General features: G+C 47.6%; 2 protein-coding genes across 13 annotated transcripts; both read right to left on the bottom strand.

The window, feature by feature from the left end:
• Positions 1–718: 718 nt before the first annotated feature.
• LOC146754935 (rho GTPase-activating protein 32-like) lies at positions 719–10478 on the bottom strand. 12 transcript variants are annotated; one of them, XM_085526546.1, is made up of 7 exons: positions 10356–10478; positions 7624–7762; positions 6719–7114; positions 4290–6423; positions 3609–3807; positions 2777–2922; positions 719–2555 (listed from the first exon to the last, which is right to left on the bottom strand). In XM_085526546.1, the coding sequence occupies exons 4-7, from the start codon at positions 4387–4389 to the stop codon at positions 2098–2100; spliced, it is 903 nt and encodes a 300-aa protein (XP_085382672.1). In that variant the 5' UTR covers positions 4390–6423; positions 6719–7114; positions 7624–7762; positions 10356–10478; the 3' UTR covers positions 719–2097. The 12 variants fall into 12 exon arrangements, with proteins under 12 accessions (XP_085382672.1, XP_085382675.1, XP_085382674.1 ...); XM_085526549.1 differs by lacking the exon at positions 10356–10478 and adding an exon at positions 7206–7394 and having other exon boundaries at positions 7624–7818; XM_085526548.1 differs by lacking the exon at positions 10356–10478 and having other exon boundaries at positions 4290–4772; positions 6016–6423; positions 7624–7818.
• Positions 10479–12699: 2221 nt separating this feature from the next.
• Positions 12700–13906, bottom strand: LOC146754934 (rho GTPase-activating protein 32-like). The gene is made up of 4 exons (XM_085526469.1): positions 13791–13906; positions 13564–13641; positions 13298–13379; positions 12700–13027 (listed from the first exon to the last, which is right to left on the bottom strand). The coding sequence occupies exons 1-4, from the start codon at positions 13902–13904 to the stop codon at positions 12879–12881; spliced, it is 423 nt and encodes a 140-aa protein (XP_085382595.1). The 5' UTR covers positions 13905–13906; the 3' UTR covers positions 12700–12878.
• Positions 13907–18316: the final 4410 nt, after the last annotated feature.

Raw genomic sequence — 18316 nt, 5'->3', positions numbered from 1 at the left:
ACCTGTCAACAAAACTAACATCACCTGTCACAGAATGATAGAATCATGAGAGCTGGAAAAGACCACTTAGATCATCCAGCCCAATCATCAGTCCATCACCACCATGTCCACTAAGCCTCCTCTCCTCCTTCTTCACTGACCTTGGTGACTGCAGGGCTGTTTGTCTCACATCATTCTTGCTCATAGCTCTCACATATGCTATGCAGTGGTTTGAACCTTCCTTAACAAAGTTATCACAGAAGTGCCAGCAGCATCACTCCTTGACTCAGCTTTGGCCAGCACTTGAACTGGTTCTGTCTGACATGGGGCAACTACTGGCCTCTTCCTACAGAGAACAACACTGCAGCCTCTTTGCTGCCACAGTCCAGACATTAGACACACATGTGTAACCCCTTCCTTTCACTCCCAAAGTGCACGCACACACCGGTACCACAATGTCCTTGTGCAGCTCCAACACTCTGCACACCCCTGTGCACACACATATATGTGCATGCTCGTCCTTGCACACATACCCACAGACCTATACACACCTGAGCAACCCCACTGGTTTGGGCAAAGGACATCTGAACATCAAGACAGTAGTTTCGGTTTCTGAGTTTACACTTAGAGAAGTCTAATCTGGGACAACACAAGTCAGTGAATATTGGGCCAAATCCTTCTGTACTTAATTTTCTTCATCATCATTGTGAAGACGAATAAAACAACAGCACGTTTCTCATTGTTTTTAATGTTCTTTTATTTCTATTGTACAATAAAATTTACATATAAATATGTTCAATATAAATTTATTTTTCCCATGAAACACCTAGACATTTTATAGTTTGAATAAGAACTGCGTCTGCTTTGTGTTTCTTTCCCATTTACAAAACTCAGTGCTTTTAGGTTTATGCAAAATTGTTGAGGATGAGATCACATTGATCTGCTTGGTTCATGCAATCTAACCTGGATACATATGACATAGGAACGTGGTCATCCAAGAAATTCTCAGGAATCAGTGAAGTAAGATTTAGGGTGATTAGGCCCTGGAACAGCCTCCCCAGATTAAGTAGTCACAGCACTGAGCTTGCCAGATTTCAGGAAGTATTTTGGACAGTGCTCTCAGACACAGGGTCTGATTTTTGGGTAGTCCTGTGTGGATCCAGGAGTTGTACTTGATGATCTTTTTGGGTTCCTTCCAAACTGGGATATTCTATGGTTCTATGGTGCTAAAAGTATGTTTAGTCAACAATGCAAACCATCTCTCATACTCTAATAACAGAGCATAAGATGATTCTGTCTGTATTAGGTGGGATGAACTCAGGATATATTCTGAAGTAGGAGCAGTGTTTGGTCATGTGTTATTTCACTCGGAAAATCTGGTAAGACCATACCATAATTCAGGGCAGACAGCAGGCCAAATCTTCACTGAGCTGAGAAGGTAGCAGGATCTTTGGCAGGTACAAGTGGAGTTCAGACACAGTATTCATGTGAATGAATCACCACATCTTTCTGTTTTGCAAAAGGTGATGTTGATCTCTTAAAAGAGGCCTACATATGCCACAAAGACTTCTGACCACATTTCTAGTGCTCCTACCAGGAAGTTTCAGAGAAAATATCAACTCGTTGTTCCTGTAACATTTCCTCTGAATCTTGTTGGATTTGATGAACTTTGCTGAATTCAAATCAGGGTTTCCAGGGGAACTCTGCCAGTTTTTCAGCAGTGCACCGTGACGTTCACAGCTCCGAGGCAAATCAGTTACATGGACTAACTGAGGACCAAGGATTCTTTTACTTCAGGGTCTCCAGCTCAGGAAGATGCCCTCTGTGATGACAGCTCTTGAAATGAAGAAAAGGGTCTGGGGCCATGAGCTGGCACTCAGGGTGGTATTTTTAGTGATTGGGTATATCCATAAACAGTTATTTTCTGCTCTTATCCAAGTTTCCTCAAGATGGACTTTCCCAAAATTTGATGAGGTGCCCTTAATCTGTCAACATCTGCTTATTCTATCTTCTTCTCTTTTTAAAAATGCCATATTTTAAAATGAACACTGGAAATTTTCTCTTCTAAGCATTTCTTCTTCCAACACCCCATCCCGTTGACTGAGCATGAGCGTGCCTTTAGTCACTTGGAAAGACAGGACTCATCCTTTGCTGTTGAGGAGAGAGTGGCTCGGAGCTCGTGCTGCTGCCGGGTGCCTGGGACTGGAGGCCTGACTCCAAGTCCCCCTCCAAGAGGCTCGGCTGCTCCTCAGTGACAGTGACTTCGTCCTGCTTGAAGGTGCCGCTGTTGGGGCACTCGGGTTGTGTTTGGTCTGGGCTGCTCTGCAAAGGCACCAGGCCACAGTCCAGGATGGTGACTGTGTTTTCTGGCAGGCTCAGATCAGCCCCTTCAGCAGAGCTGGGAGAAATGAGTGCCTGAACAATGACCTCCTGCTCTCCGTCGCTGCTGGCACACGGGAGGCTCTCATTTGAATTGCAGCAACTTGTGCTTCCCATGAGGTCTCTGTTGATGGAAGCACTCTCTGAGCAATCAGCACTTGACCTGGCTCTTCTGGGTTCACAAGAGCTCGATTCACCTAGGAAGGAGTGGATACACAGGGGTTAGCATCCAACTTCCTCTGCCCATGGAGGCAAAGGCTTCAGAGAAAGCCTTTTTCATCCTTTGGGAAAACAGGGGTCAGCTGAAGATGTCAGGTATGGGCTTGAACGCCAGAAGGAGGTACAAGCCCACTGAAAGCATGAATTCTACCCATGTTGCTGACAAGCAGTGCTTTGAAAGCTGGATTTGCATGCTTACCTGCCAGGACCACGCGTTCTGCTTTGGAAGGCTCCCTGGCACTGCTCTGCAATTGGTGTTTGGCCATATGGGATCGTTTGCGCAGGCAGAAACAGGAACACCAACTGCCAGCAGGTGATTCCTTCCTCTTGCCGGGAGAACATGGTCTGCAGAGAAAACAGAGCAGTCGTGGTGCAGGGTGAGGGAAGAGCTGCACCGAGCCCTTGCCAGCAGTTCCCTACTCCTGGCACTGCCTGCTTACTGCTGAAACACAGCTTAGAAACGCGCTCTGTTTCAAACAGCAGAGGATGCTTCCATTCCTACAGCTCAGCCCTCAAGTCCTGCTGGCTACATTCCTCTCAACCGTGTCAAGCAAGATGCGGAGCATGTGAGCAAAGGCTCAGCAGCAGGACAGGAGCTGGCAGGCGTAACTGCTTTCTGAGAAAATGGTGCAGCCATAAGGGAAGCTCAAAAGCATCTCTGACTCTTACGTTAACACCTCCTTGGCCTCAGCTCACTGCCATCTTTAATTTCTAGTGCCAGCAAGTCCGACCAACAGCTCTGCTTACAGGAGAAGCGCAATTGGTTTCAGGTGCGTGGCCCTGAAATCTGGAAAACCCCAGTGTTTCCAGGTACAGGCAGCACAGGCCAGGATAGACACCAGCGTGGCTTTCTGCATCTTGTGACTGCCTGCCCAACCAGGAAGGAAAGGCACCTTGTGTGGCTGAACTGAGCCCATAGTGCAACTGTTTTTTAGTTGAGTGCTTGGAGATATAATGGACAAAAAATAAACCAATAGAAATCACCTGAACAATGATGATAGGGGCTGGAAAGGGAATTCCTCTTTCTTTACCTTTCAGATGGAAAATCAATGATTGCGTTGAAGTTCCTCAGTACAGCTGCAGGCCCTTCCTCCACTTGTATCTTGCTGCTCCGTGTTGCAACAGGAGAGCTGCTCTGGCCTCTCCTCTCAGCCTGTGCCTCCTGCAGTGTGAGCAGCTTTGTGGATGGAGACACCCACACAGACTTGGGCCCAGGCAGAGAACTGTGCCCTGCAAGGGAAAACCACAGGTGAGATGGAGGAGGAAGCAGCAGCACAGCCATCCCAGTTCTGCATTTCTCTCAGACTTGCTTATCCGAGACACTGGAAGAAGAGGAGCTCAAAATAACCGTGTGCTCAGAGGTATGCTCGTGGCAAAGGACACAGCCACAATTAAGAGCAGCTCACTGTATCAAAAACAGGCAAACAAAAATCCTAGAAAAACTAGGGGTCTGGGATTTCAGAAAGCTTTGCTGCCACATTTCAATCAAGCTTCAACTGCTTGCAAAAAATCTTAACAGCAGTGATGGTTTTCTCCATGTAAGGTTTGTGTTTGGACACACTAAGGATCCAGGAATGGGGCACCATATTCTAATCTAAGCCCAGAAGCCTGCTGTCTCCTCAACAGTAATAGAATTTTCAAAGGTCTTGGAGAAGCCCTGGATTGGATGAAGCTGTCAGATCAAGATCAAGCTAATGGAGGAAGATGCTCACCTACTCCCTCTCCCATGGCTGGTGTGGATTTGGAGCAGAAGATGACATCTGTGTGGCTGATGAGTAATTCCACAACAGCTGACTGTATCTGCAGCTCCATGCAAGCAGCTTTTCATGCGCAGGAAGATTGGCTCTGCTGGGATCTGAAGAAAAGGCAGATCTTACAAGTCATTTCCCCGAGGTCACTTCCCCAAGTCTGAATTTCTGTAGCCAAAAACTGTCAAGCTGGGCTCTGGAGACTTCCGCAGTGGGCAAACAGCGATGCCACTGATGTGATGCCACTAATTCTCCTGGATGATCAGAGACACAGCAGTCCCAGCTAAACAAGTGAGTAGAAACTGTCATCTAGAAATTGTGCACCTGGGTTGGGGGACAGCAGAACTAAGCATCGTGTTGAAATGGAAGAAGAAGTTTACCTTAAGAGGTTTGGAGCCCACACTATCGCTAAGTTCTTAGCATGCATGTTTATCACCGAGCAGATCCCTGCCAGAGAAATCAAGTGTCTTATTAAGTCCCATGGGGACAGTGCACTGGTGGTCAGCACTGAGGCAGACTTGATGCCTTCCAAGAGGCATCTGGGGAACACAGAAACACAGAATGACCCGGGTTGGAAGGGACCTCAAGGATAATGAAGCTCCACTCCCCCTGCCTGGCAGGGCCACCTATCTTCCACATTTACTAGACCAGGCTGTCCAGGGCCACATCTAACCTGGCCTTGGACACCTCTACGGATGGGGGATCCACAACGTCCCTGGGCAGCCTGTTCCAGGACCTCAGCACTCTCCTAGTAAAGAACTTTCCCCTAACATCCAACGTTAATCTTCCCTCTTTCAACATAAAACCATTTCCTCTTGAACTGATATTATCGGCCCTTTCAAAGAGTTAACACCCCTCCTGATTATACACACAGCCCGTGCCATCAAGGCCAAGCGGTGCAAGCACTGGGCAGCTTTACAGCCTGATTGCACAGTGCAGCTCCTCGCAGCAGGCATTCGTCTCCAAGTCCACTTTGCTATTAACCCCATTCTACCAATAGCAGGAGAACAGCAAAGGAAAAGGAATTCTCACAACCATTGTGAATAGCTTAAATAAGCACCTCCTGGCACCACCACAAGTGCCATCAGTGAGAGGCAGGATGTGGCAAAGACGTGACTCATGGGGCTAACAGAAAGAAGACCTCAGAGCTGGGGCACTGCTACAACCACTAACCAGGATGGCCAGGGAACTGGTACGTGTCATTTCCAAGACATTGCCCTGAGCTTATAGAGATCCTGGCATACAGCTGCTCGGTCAGCAGAGGGTTCAGGAGCTCCCTGAAATACATCTTACACAGGGAGCTCACGCTGTGAATGTCTTGGACGCTGAGCTCAGGAACCTGCTCCATATTGAATTCATGGCTGCAGAGAAGGACACAGAATTGGGCAGAGGGCTTTGAGGAAGATGAAAACAAGTCCAAAGCCACACAAAATACAGTCAAGAAAAGGAAGGACTTCTGCAGAGCCTTCCATACGGTCTCACATCACAGTTAGAAGCAGGAGAGCTCTTGTGGCACAAAGCTTGGAGCTGGAGAAATCAAGGCTGCCTCTAAGATAGTGCTTGCTAAAAGACTTGTGCTCTAGACACCTCACACCTTCAGTGTTCTTCTTTGGACATATCCCAGGATTTCGGTGTCCTTCTTGCAGTGAGGGGCCAAGAACTGAACACAGAACTCAAGGTGAGGACTCACCAGTGCCAAGTACAGGGGGATGATCGATTCCCTGCTCCTGCTGACTCCAACCTTCTGCATTCCAGTTCCAATCTAAACCATTCCTGCTGTGGTAGTACTTGAATCCTCATTTGGGGCTGGACCTCAACAGGTCAACACATCAGAAATAACACAATGTGCATCTTGAAGACGTGTCTCAAAGCCCAGAAAATCCAACTCTCTGACCTTGGCACAACTCACCAACCAAGAGCCAGGCCTTGACAACTTGGCTGATCTGAGCACATAGGAGGGGGCCAGACAGTGGACCAGAAGTGTCCATTTCCACTGAAGCTCCTTGTAGAGAACAGCACCAATCAGCAGGCGTGAATCAATTCATTCACAGGCTTCACAATGAGTCTGTTTCTTTATAAAAGAAACCCACATCGATTCCTAATCAAAAAAGGGAGGAGTTAATATGGACCAAAGAAGTTTCTGTTCCTACGCTTCATCCCTCACCCCAACTTCCCTTGCCCCATCCCCAACTCCTGGATGATGCCCACAAGCTTAAAGGCAGGTCTCAAACCCACAGGGCTCCGTTCACAATACTCCATCAGAATGGATGTTACACTTCTTCTATACACTCAAACAGACTGAGCAGTGGTATCTCAGTCACTTAAAACACACAGAAGCATCCAAACCCAGAGCACACACATCCCTTCCTGTGGTACTGCAGCCCACAGCTCACCTTCACACCTCTGTTGATTCCTGGTGTTTTACACACATGCAGCCTCGCTACGGTTCCATGGGTGTCACACAAGACCTGCAGGACCTCTTTCTCCGCAAACCCCACCTGTTGGGTGTTTCCTGTTGGCACTGAACATGAACAAATCTACCGCTGAGCAACAGGACGTGAGACAAACAGCAGAAAACAACCAACCTGCAGAACTAACTCGTTTGGGTTGGCCCAGATGTTAGCATGCTCCCTTTCCATGGCCCAGGCCAAGCTTGATGAGCTGCTCCTCGTTTGCAGAGGGGGAGAACGCTGCAGATGGGATGTGGTGGCTATGCACACATCATGCCTTTCTCTTGCTTTTCCTCTCTCCATCTTCCATTAGCAAACAGCATCTATAAGCTTTCCTTCCTGAAAAAATCACTGGTTAAAAACGAATTGGTAAGCTTGCTTTTAAAACTGCCTTCTTTATGCAGCTTGATGCTTTAAAGCAGAAGCTCACCTAGCAATGGTGGGTCAAGTACAATTTGCCCTTGGTCAATCCATGCTGACTATTCTTGAAGATTCTTCCTCTTTAAAGCTCTGTGTACATCCAACCTAACTCCAAAATCTTATCAACTGTGCCTTATCACTTTCCATTGCGTTTTAAAATCCTCACTGACTCCTTTACTTGTTCCCTTGCTTGCTATTTCTGTGCAAACCAAACACTGGAGTTAGGGTTCTTGTAAAATGAACCATGGCCTACAGGTAGAAGGCACCAAAATTTATGCTTAACATACTTTGCTCAATCTGTATCTTACTTCGGTCAAGGTTTACTAGATACTGAAGTATGGAGTAAGCACTATATACAATGAGAAGTAAATTTCTGGATTAAGTGCTATATTTTTTCTGTAAGAAACTAGCACTACATCTTTACACACCTGCTTTGTTCTCTGAGTATTTAGATCAAGCGGAGATTCTTCAAACACTGAAGCTACATCAGAAAATTCCATGGATCCAAACACATCTGGCACATGGCTGCAGTCTGGCACATCTTCATTATGTCAGAGCCTTTTCAGACTGAAAAGAAATGTGCCATTGAGATTCTTTTGCAGAATTAAAAGGAAGATTTCATTAGAAGATTTCATCACTAAAATCTAAATATGATTGCTTTGCAAGTTCCAAACTATGGCTAAGAGCTAATGCAGGTCCACAAGCCAGCAGCAAAAACTTTTATATTATGTTCTTAATACTGTAATTTTGGATTTGACGTTCATATCAAGAGCAGAAGGGAAATTACTCTTAGAGCTCAAGTCATCTTTCACAGCCTGTGTCAACAAGAGCAGCACCTCATAGCCTTTGGTTTGAAGACCCGGACCACAAGCTAGCTAATGATTTTACACAGAATTCCAGAGTTCAAGTCATTGTTTCTATTAGGGCTGAAATTGTACTGAAAGCCTTCAAGTTCATCACACTGAATTATCACTGGCACCACACATAACTCCACGTTACATATGTGATCACAAGCAACCTGGCAACTTCAGACAATTCCAAAGCACTCCACGTGCACTTTGCTACTAAAGTACAGAAAAAGGAATTAACATCAGAAATAGCTGCAGTCAAAACCATCTAAGAATCCAAGTCTCCAGGAAACAAGGAAAGCAAATCCTCTCCAGGACTGTCTTCTAAAAGGAAACAGATCAGAAAGGTGAGATCTTTCCCCCTTTGATCACCCACTCATGTAACGTCCATGTCATTTCTAAGTATGCTGCCCAGACCAAGACTGAGGATGCTTCAGAAGAAGACCTTCCCTGCTAAGCCAAACAGAACAAGTAAGGTACCAAAATATGTAGAGCCAAACATGGAAAGGTGCTCTAAGAAGGTAAGCATCACAAGAGACCAACAGGAATGCTTACACAATCCAAACAATGCACAATGTCTGTTCCACAAGCTGCCAAGAGGAATGTGTGCAGTACTCACAGCGCACCATGTACACTGCTTACTGCAGTCATACAACTTCGTAGGACCAGACCAACTTACTGAAACATTTTAATGAACAGACCGAACTGTATGGAACTAGGAGGACAAGTGGTGAGAGACCACAGGCTGAATGCAAGCCAGCAGTGTGCTCTGACAGAAAAGAAGTACAACAAGATCATCAGCTGCATTAAAAAGCAGCACAACCAGACCACGACAAGTCATTCCTGCTTCAACACTCACTGGACCACATCTACAATACTGTATCTGGTTTTTGGCCAGGAAGGATAACAACCTGAAGCAAGTTCTGGGGATGACCTCCAGCCTGTGCAGGGGGCTGAAGCTCCCACTCAGAGAAGAGAAGCTGGGGAGAATGATCTTTGTTCAGAGTGCCTTCCAGTAGCCTTAGATAGAGGGATTTCATAAGATGCCTAGGAAAATGCTCGTGCTGTAATGATTTGCTTTACTGAGAGATACCAGCAGCTTACAAAATGCCAAGCTCTAACCTATTGGTGAGGAAATATTCAAGCCTTCCAGTACCTAACCTGTGCTTCAAGTCTTCAGTGACAGAAAATCCATTGGATGGGGCCAGAGGAATGCATCTCACCCCATACCCTCTGTACAGCCACCATTTGTTTAAAGGATCACTCTTCCTTGAGGCACAAAACTAGAGCAGGTTACACAACAGACTGACACCACAAGGGCTTCTCTCGAGATACAAACTGCAGCAAAGAGCATCACAAAAATGGGAAACCAACACTCAGATCAGATCTGTGTCTCTGCTCCGCTCATTAGGAGCATCATGTTTTACTCCCCTTTCAGAGGAAGATACTTCTTCAAGGATAACAAAATCCAGCTCAGCTACACAACACAGTACCAAATAGCAATAATTATCTAACATTTCCTGTAGGGAAAGAATCCTAAGCACAAGTTATTCTCTGAGTTTCAGCTGGAACTGAATTATTTTCTTCAGTGTCTGATTTAATACTACGTTTTCATTCTAGAGAAACAATGGAGATAGCGCAGTGATGCTTACAGTTGCTGCCAGGCAGCGTTGTACAGAGCCACAGTCAATCTCAGCTGAGAGCCCAAGGAAGTGAGAAGGAACAGAACTAGGACAGCTGACTTAAACTGGCCAAAGGATATTCCATACTATATGACATATTGTGGAAGGAGTTTTGAAGGGGGTAGAACTTCATGTCAATCTCTTCCACTACTAGGAGGCTAACTGGACACTGATTGGTAGGTGGTGAGCAATTGCTTTTGCATTCATCATAACTATTATCCTTTATCTCAGTAAATAATTCTATCAATTCAATCAACCCATTAGTTCTACTTTGTGTTACTTCTCCCGCCTTAAGTTCTCTCCTGCAATCCACTGGAATGGAGTGGAGTACTGTAACTTTCTCTCCCAACAGAAAAATAAAAACACATTCATTATTATTTATGGAAGACTGACTACAGTTCAGGCTCACTGGTTTGAGGTCTCTAGGCATAACCCTGACTGTGAACATAAGCAATTGCTGAAACAATATGTCAAAAAAAGACTGGAGCTTCCTCTTCCAAAAGGTGGTCCTTAGAAACAATGCAATCAAACAGCTTCCCTGTAAGATAAGGTTATCTGAAAATGCATTTAGAGAGTATCAGAGAAAGGTAAGTAACAATGACAGCACAGAAAGCAGAAACTATTTCTTACCTCTATGACTATAAATATTTCTTTGGTGTCTCTCTTACATGATCCAATGGGCAAACATGTTGATGACTTCAGTTCTTCATGGCATCAATTTCTGTTTTAGCATGAGGCAAGTCATCCTTAAGAGACCATAAAAGCAAGCGATGAAATCGCTAACTACTGTGACATACCAGGTACCACATCTGACTGCTGTGGAACAGAACAAGCACATATGGGACAGTACACAATTCAACATCAACTCAGCAATGACTGACATCACTCCCATAGAAATTCTGAAACAGAGCTGTGAAAAATGAAAAGTAAAACATTCAGCATTTTCATTGGTATTTTGGTAAAGTTGCTGTAATAATGTAACAATAATGTAATGTAATGTAATAACGTAATAACTTCCTCCATTTTACAGCCAGAGAATACTGCCCTCTGAACAACGAGGAAGAAGATTTGTGGTGCTCTGTTAAACTTTTTCCAGCTCTACAGCATCTTTCAAAAGGCAATGGGACCAGTAGGCTGCATTCGTATGTACCATCCCACCTGCCCCCGTGTTCTTGAGAACTCCACAACTCCAACAAAAGATATTCTCATATTTAAATGCCTTTTGGCTTACCCCTACAGTAACTTTCTCCATGATTTTTAGTGCAACTTTTTCACCAGTAAGAAGATGCCGCATAAGATTTACGTTTGCAAAACCACCTACAAATCAAAACACAGATGCTTAAAGTTGAGTGTGAATTCTTCTCTAATATAATATTACAATTTCCAACTGGTTTAAAAAACGAATTTCAAATTTATACAAATGAAACCTGACTGAGAGAACTGACAAGAGCTGTTAATCTATTATCAGATTAATTCTAGAGTGGTGAGACAGACTGTTAGGTGTGCTGTTTCTGTACAAAGATGACACTTACCCGTTCCAACTGTTTCATGGAATTCCTAGTACTTGAGAATTTCCTCGTAGTCACTGACAGACATCCTGAATGTGCAAGAACTGAAGATCCTCCAAGCACGTGCAATGAGGAAGTGCCAGCAGTGTTCACATCCTACTTAGGACATATTCTTAGAGGCAGAAGGGACACTCGTGGCAGATCCAGCAATGCTCATCTTCTCACCAACGTGCATCCCCCTCTCACCCAGCAACAACAAAACACAGTGCATGAAGCTGGCTTCACTTAGCTTAACAATATGGAACATCCCTCAGGGCTTTGTGCCACAGAGCAGTAGCAGGGCTGGACTACAGCTTGAGGAAGCAGTGGAAGCCTTTCCCTGTATGGTTACAGTGTCCCTGCACGCACCCCACAGCCAGAGCGTTGCAAGCTGAGCTGTCTTGCTGTTTCTTGTACTCATCCCAATCTCTGCGAATGAAAACTCAGAATTCAGTCAAGGCGTTGATTGAGCACGAGCGTGCCTTTATTCAATAGGAAAAAGGAGGGGGTGTGAGGTCTGGAGGAAAGATGGGACTCATTCTCTGTTGTCTGACGAGAGTGTCTCAGAAGTCGTGCTGTTGCCCGGAGCCTGGGACTCTTGGCCTGATTCTACCTCCCCCTCCAAGATGTTTGGCTTCTCCTCTGTAATGCTGACCTGAGCCTGCATGGTTGTGCTGCTGTCGGGGCACTCGTGCTGTGCTTGGGCTGGGCTGTCCTCGAAAGGCACTCGGTTCAGGCTGGTGCCTGAGGAGTCTGGCAGGCTCAGGTCAGCAGCTTCAGCAGGTATGGGATGAACGAGAGCTTCAACGATGATGGCATTCTTCTCTTTATAACTGATGTTATACGGAAGGCTTTCATCTGAACTGCAGCATCCTGTGCTTAGTAACAGTTCTTCATTGATGGAATCACAGGAAGCTGCATCGTAACATGCCCGGTGTCTTGGAGATATACAAAGGCTCGGGTCACAAAGGAAGGAGTAGATGCACAGCAGTTAGTGTCAAAGTTTCACAAGATGAATCATGAAACAGGTTCTTGACATTTGGCTATGCAGTGATGGTGGGCAGAAGCAAATAGGCTTCTAGCAACAGTGTCACTGCCTTGAAAGTGATCCTCGTGCAGGTCCAGCTCTTGTGTTGACAAGAGACTCATTTGGGAAAGACAGGAGTCAACTGAAGATGTCAGGCACAGGCTTGAATGCCAGAAGGATGTACAAGCCCACTGAAAGCATGAATTCTACCTGTGTTGCTGACAAGCAGTGTTTTGAAAGCTGGATTTGCATGCTTACCTGCCAGGACCAAGACTTCTGCTTCAGAGGGCTCCCTGGCACTGCTCTGCAGTTGGCGTTTGGCCACAGGGGAAGGTTTGCCCAGGCAGAAGCAGGAACGCCAACTGCAAGCTGCTGACTCTACCCTCTTACTGGGAGAACTCATTCTGCAGAGAAAACAGAGCATGCTGTCAGTCATGGTGCAGGGTGAGGGAAGAGCTGCACCGAACCCTTGCCAATAGTTGCCTGTTCCTGTCAATGCCTGGTTTCTGCTGAAACACAGCTTAGAAAAGCGCTCTGTTTCAAACAGCAAAGGATGCTTCCATTCCTACAGCTCAGCCCTCAAGTCCTGTTGGCTAAATACCTCTCAACGATGTCAAGCAGGGACATGGATCCCGAGAATGTTGGAGGCTCAGGCTGCTTCGCTCTCCTGGGGCGGGCCTTCAACGGGCAACGAAGGCAGGAGATGAACTTGCCCCGTTTCTTTGGCTCTGTGCAACAAAACAAAGAAACAAGTTCATTTCAGGCTTGGCTCGGTTGGACGAGGCCAAGTGCAACGCATTCAACAGAACACGTAACAACAGAAAGTATGTTCCCAACAAGGACACACAAGAACGGATTTTCCCCATCCCTGGAGGTGCCCAAGGAGCTTAATGCAGTTCTCTTTCTAAGCTTGCTCAACTCGGGCATTAATGAACCCCCTGAAAGCCACCTTCAGACCCCATTTTACTAACCCGCATTGTCAAATGTAAAATACGCACCTGGCTTTGGCAATGAATGTAGGATGGACTCGGGCAGTTTTCCCCTGATGAGTTCCACGCACTCACCAGGGAAAAAACCAACCTGTAATAAGAACAAAAAGACAGGTGGGCATTAGCCCAAGCCCAGAGCCAAAGGGAAGGTCCTCTGACACCGACACAGGGCAACTGTTTGCATCCAGAAGCCATCCTGTGCAGGCAGAGCAGCTCCAACCGGAGATTCTAGACACTACTGAAGCTGTGCTCTCTAGTCAAAAATGTGTGCCTACCTCAAAGCCACGCTTGCCTCTCCACCAGGGGCTCATCTCCTTTGGTGGCATATCAACAATGCACACGATGTCTCCAACCTGCAAAAGATTGAAACATCAATCCCAGCTTCAGCACAGCTAAAACAAAAGCCTTCTTCTACGACACAAAATATGAGAGTATTCCCGAGGCGTTCACACTCTATACTACTCTCTGTGCACAACAACAAGGAACGCCTGGAACTGCTTACCTCCAGAGAGAGCTCATCCGGCCCCTGGGCGACGTGGCTCCTAATAACATGGGCTGCCGCAATCGCTGGTACGTTTAAAGATGACATAGCACGCACCAGCTGCGGCTCCCGCATGTTATCAGCCTGCAAAACAGAGCACAGGCCGTGGTCAGGAGATGAGGACAAATCAGGAGGATTTCAAGGTGAGGAGCACATCTGCAGAGAAAGCTGCAGCAAATGCGCTCTATCCTTATCAGGAGCACTTCAGAAGGAGCTGCACGTCTCATCACAGTTATTTCCCTTCCTGGTGTGCATTGCCAGGCCATGCAAAGATGCATCTCTCTCTACCCAGACTCATCAGCAATGGCACTGGCGCAGACAGCTGGCCAGGCCCTTTTTGGCCCATTCTTTCCTGCAGGAGAGTACATCTGCAGCTCCTTCTAATGGTTCAACACAGGGAACAAAGACCGGCCAGAGCTTCATACTGTACCTCCGTCGCCGCCACCTCAGGCTCACGGCTGATCTCACTGCACGCAGCACCCATCACAGCAAGTGTGAACAGCTGGAACAGAGCAGAAACACACTTCTGTTTTCTCTATTCACACAGCACAGTATGGACAGACTTCTTCAGAACTACATTCACATACCATGTGGCAAAACCATGTGGGGGGACAAATCATGGCACGTACCTGGCAGTGAGATCACCTCAAGCTATCTGCAGCAGTTGTCGCTTTGCTCGGATGGAATGAGAGCAAAAGCTGCACCGAGGCAGTGGGCGGAGGGTGAGGAGAGGAGAGAGAAAGAGCAGGTCAGTGAGCAAGGCTAAGACATCCATGGAATAACACACACAGCACAACCGTCCCATCCACTTGCTGCAAGACATGCTGAGTCTCAGGCTACGTGATGCCTGTCCGCCCAGCAACTTTACAATGCTTCCACTACTGAGCAAAGACAATGGAAGAAGCACGGGACAGGTGCCAACTTTACGGATACCCCCTTTGGAACGTGTGTACCAGGGGAAAATTATGTCTGATGGTCAAGAGTAAGCAATACGGTGCTGTGAGCTCCGACAGCCAGCAGTTCTCAACACCTCACTGCCCACCCATCCATCCCACGCCAGCTCAGCTTACCTACAAGCTGCTGCGCACGACGGTGAGAAGAAAAAGGCAATAAAGGCACTAACTGCCAACACTAACTGCCAACACTAACTGCCAACACTAACTGTGGGAATACAAGAAAAGCTGTTCAGAGCAGCAGCTGTGGAGCAAGATAAACAGCATGAGAACCAAGGACACCTCTGCAAGGAGAAGAAGAGTCTCACAGCTCTGATTGGTTATGTGCCTGCATGGACAGTTGAAAAGTGTTTTGTAGAATGCTTTGTTGACATGTAAGATGTTTGGGAAAGTTGTAAGGGCGGATGGGAAAGTTAGAAAATAACAACTTGTGAAGGTATATAAGGGATGTGAGAACTTGTAATAAACGATTTGGATCGTTCACATCTGAGTCCGTGCCGAGTCGCTGCAACCAACTGCCAACACCAACTGCCAACACCAACTGCCAACACCAACTGCCAACACCAACTGCCAACACCAACTGCCAACACCAACTGCCAACACCAACTGCCAACACCAACTGCCAACACCAACTGCCAACACCAACTGCCAACACCAACTGCCAACACCAACTGCCAACACCAACTGCCAACACCAACTGCCAACACCAACTGCCAACACCAACTGCCAACACCAACTGCCAACACCAACTGCCAACACCAACTGCCAACACCAACTGCCAACACCAACTGCCAACACCAACTGCCAACACCAACTGCCAACACCAACTGCCAACACCAACTGCCAACACCAACTGCCAACACCAACTGCCAACACCAACTGCCAACACCAACTGCCAACACCAACTGCCAACACCAACTGCCAACACCAACTGCCAACACCAACTGCCAACACCAACTGCCAACACCAACTGCCAACACCAACTGCCAACACCAACTGCCAACACCAACTGCCAACACCAACTGCCAACACCAACTGCCAACACCAACTGCCAACACCAACTGCCAACACCAACTGCCAACACCAACTGCCAACACCAACTGCCAACACCAACTGCCAACACCAACTGCCAACACCAACTGCCAACACCAACTGCCAACACCAACTGCCAACACCAACTGCCAACACCAACTGCCAACACCAACTGCCAACACCAACTGCCAACACCAACTGCCAACACCAACTGCCAACACCAACTGCCAACACCAACTGCCAACACCAACTGCCAACACCAACTGCCAACACCAACTGCCAACACCAACTGCCAACACCAACTGCCAACACCAACTGCCAACACCAACTGCCAACACCAACTGCCAACACCAACTGCCAACACCAACTGCCAACACCAACTGCCAACACCAACTGCCAACACCAACTGCCAACACCAACTGCCAACACCAACTGCCAACACCAACTGCCAACACCAACTGCCAACACCAACTGCCAACACCAACTGCCAACACCAACTGCCAACACCAACTGCCAACACCAACTGCCAACACCAACTGCCAACACCAACTGCCAACACCAACTGCCAACACCAACTGCCAACACCAACTGCCAACACCAACTGCCAACACCAACTGCCAACACCAACTGCCAACACCAACTGCCAACACCAACTGCCAACACCAACTGCCAACACCAACTGCCAACACCAACTGCCAACACCAACTGCCAACACCAACTGCCAACACCAACTGCCAACACCAACTGCCAACACCAACTGCCAACACCAACTGCCAACACCAACTGCCAACACCAACTGCCAACACCAACTGCCAACACCAACTGCCAACACCAACTGCCAACACCAACTGCCAACACCAACTGCCAACACCAACTGCCAACACCAACTGCCAACACCAACTGCCAACACCAACTGCCAACACCAACTGCCAACACCAACTGCCAACACCAACTGCCAACACCAACTGCCAACACCAACTGCCAACACCAACTGCCAACACCAACTGCCAACACCAACTGCCAACACCAACTGCCAACACCAACTGCCAACACCAACTGCCAACACCAACTGCCAACACCAACTGCCAACACCAACTGCCAACACCAACTGCCAACACCAACTGCCAACACCAACTGCCAACACCAACTGCCAACACCAACTGCCAACACCAACTGCCAACACCAACTGCCAACACCAACTGCCAACACCAACTGCCAACACCAACTGCCAACACCAACTGCCAACACCAACTGCCAACACCAACTGCCAACACCAACTGCCAACACCAACTGCCAACACCAACTGCCAACACCAACTGCCAACACCAACTGCCAACACCAACTGCCAACACCAACTGCCAACACCAACTGCCAACACCAACTGCCAACACCAACTGCCAACACCAACTGCCAACACCAACTGCCAACACCAACTGCCAACACCAACTGCCAACACCAACTGCCAACACCAACTGCCAACACCAACTGCCAACACCAACTGCCAACACCAACTGCCAACACCAACTGCCAACACCAACTGCCAACACCAACTGCCAACACCAACTGCCAACACCAACTGCCAACACCAACTGCCAACACCAACTGCCAACACCAACTGCCAACACCAACTGCCAACACCAACTGCCAACACCAACTGCCAACACCAACTGCCAACACCAACTGCCAACACCAACTGCCAACACCAACTGCCAACACCAACTGCCAACACCAACTGCCAACACCAACTGCCAACACCAACTGCCAACACCAACTGCCAACACCAACTGCCAACACCAACTGCCAACACCAACTGCCAACACCAACTGCCAACACCAACTGCCAACACCAACTGCCAACACCAACTGCCAACACCAACTGCCAACACCAACTGCCAACACCAACTGCCAACACCAACTGCCAACACCAACTGCCAACACCAACTGCCAACACCAACTGCCAACACCAACTGCCAACACCAACTGCCAACACCAACTGCCAACACCAACTGCCAACACCAACTGCCAACACCAACTGCCAACACCAACTGCCAACACCAACTGCCAACACCAACTGCCAACACCAACTGCCAACACCAACTGCCAACACCAACTGCCAACACCAACTGCCAACACCAACTGCCAACACCAACTGCCAACACCAACTGCCAACACCAACTGCCAACACCAACTGCCAACACCAACTGCCAACACCAACTGCCAACACCAACTGCCAACACCAACTGCCAACACCAACTGCCAACACCAACTGCCAACACCAACTGCCAACACCAACTGCCAACACCAACTGCCAACACCAACTGCCAACACCAACTGCCAACACCAACTGCCAACACCAACTGCCAACACCAACTGCCAACACCAACTGCCAACACCAACTGCCAACACCAACTGCCAACACCAACTGCCAACACCAACTGCCAACACCAACTGCCAACACCAACTGCCAACACCAACTGCCAACACCAACTGCCAACACCAACTG

The sequence above is a fragment of the Coturnix japonica genome, chromosome 37 (genome assembly GCF_054131305.1).
Source record: "Coturnix japonica strain WE chromosome 37, WE-NBRP24, whole genome shotgun sequence".
Classification (NCBI taxonomy): domain Eukaryota; kingdom Metazoa; phylum Chordata; class Aves; order Galliformes; family Phasianidae; genus Coturnix; species Coturnix japonica.
The sequence above is the reverse complement of the archived record's forward strand: the minus strand, read 5'-3'. Positions and strand labels throughout refer to the sequence as shown.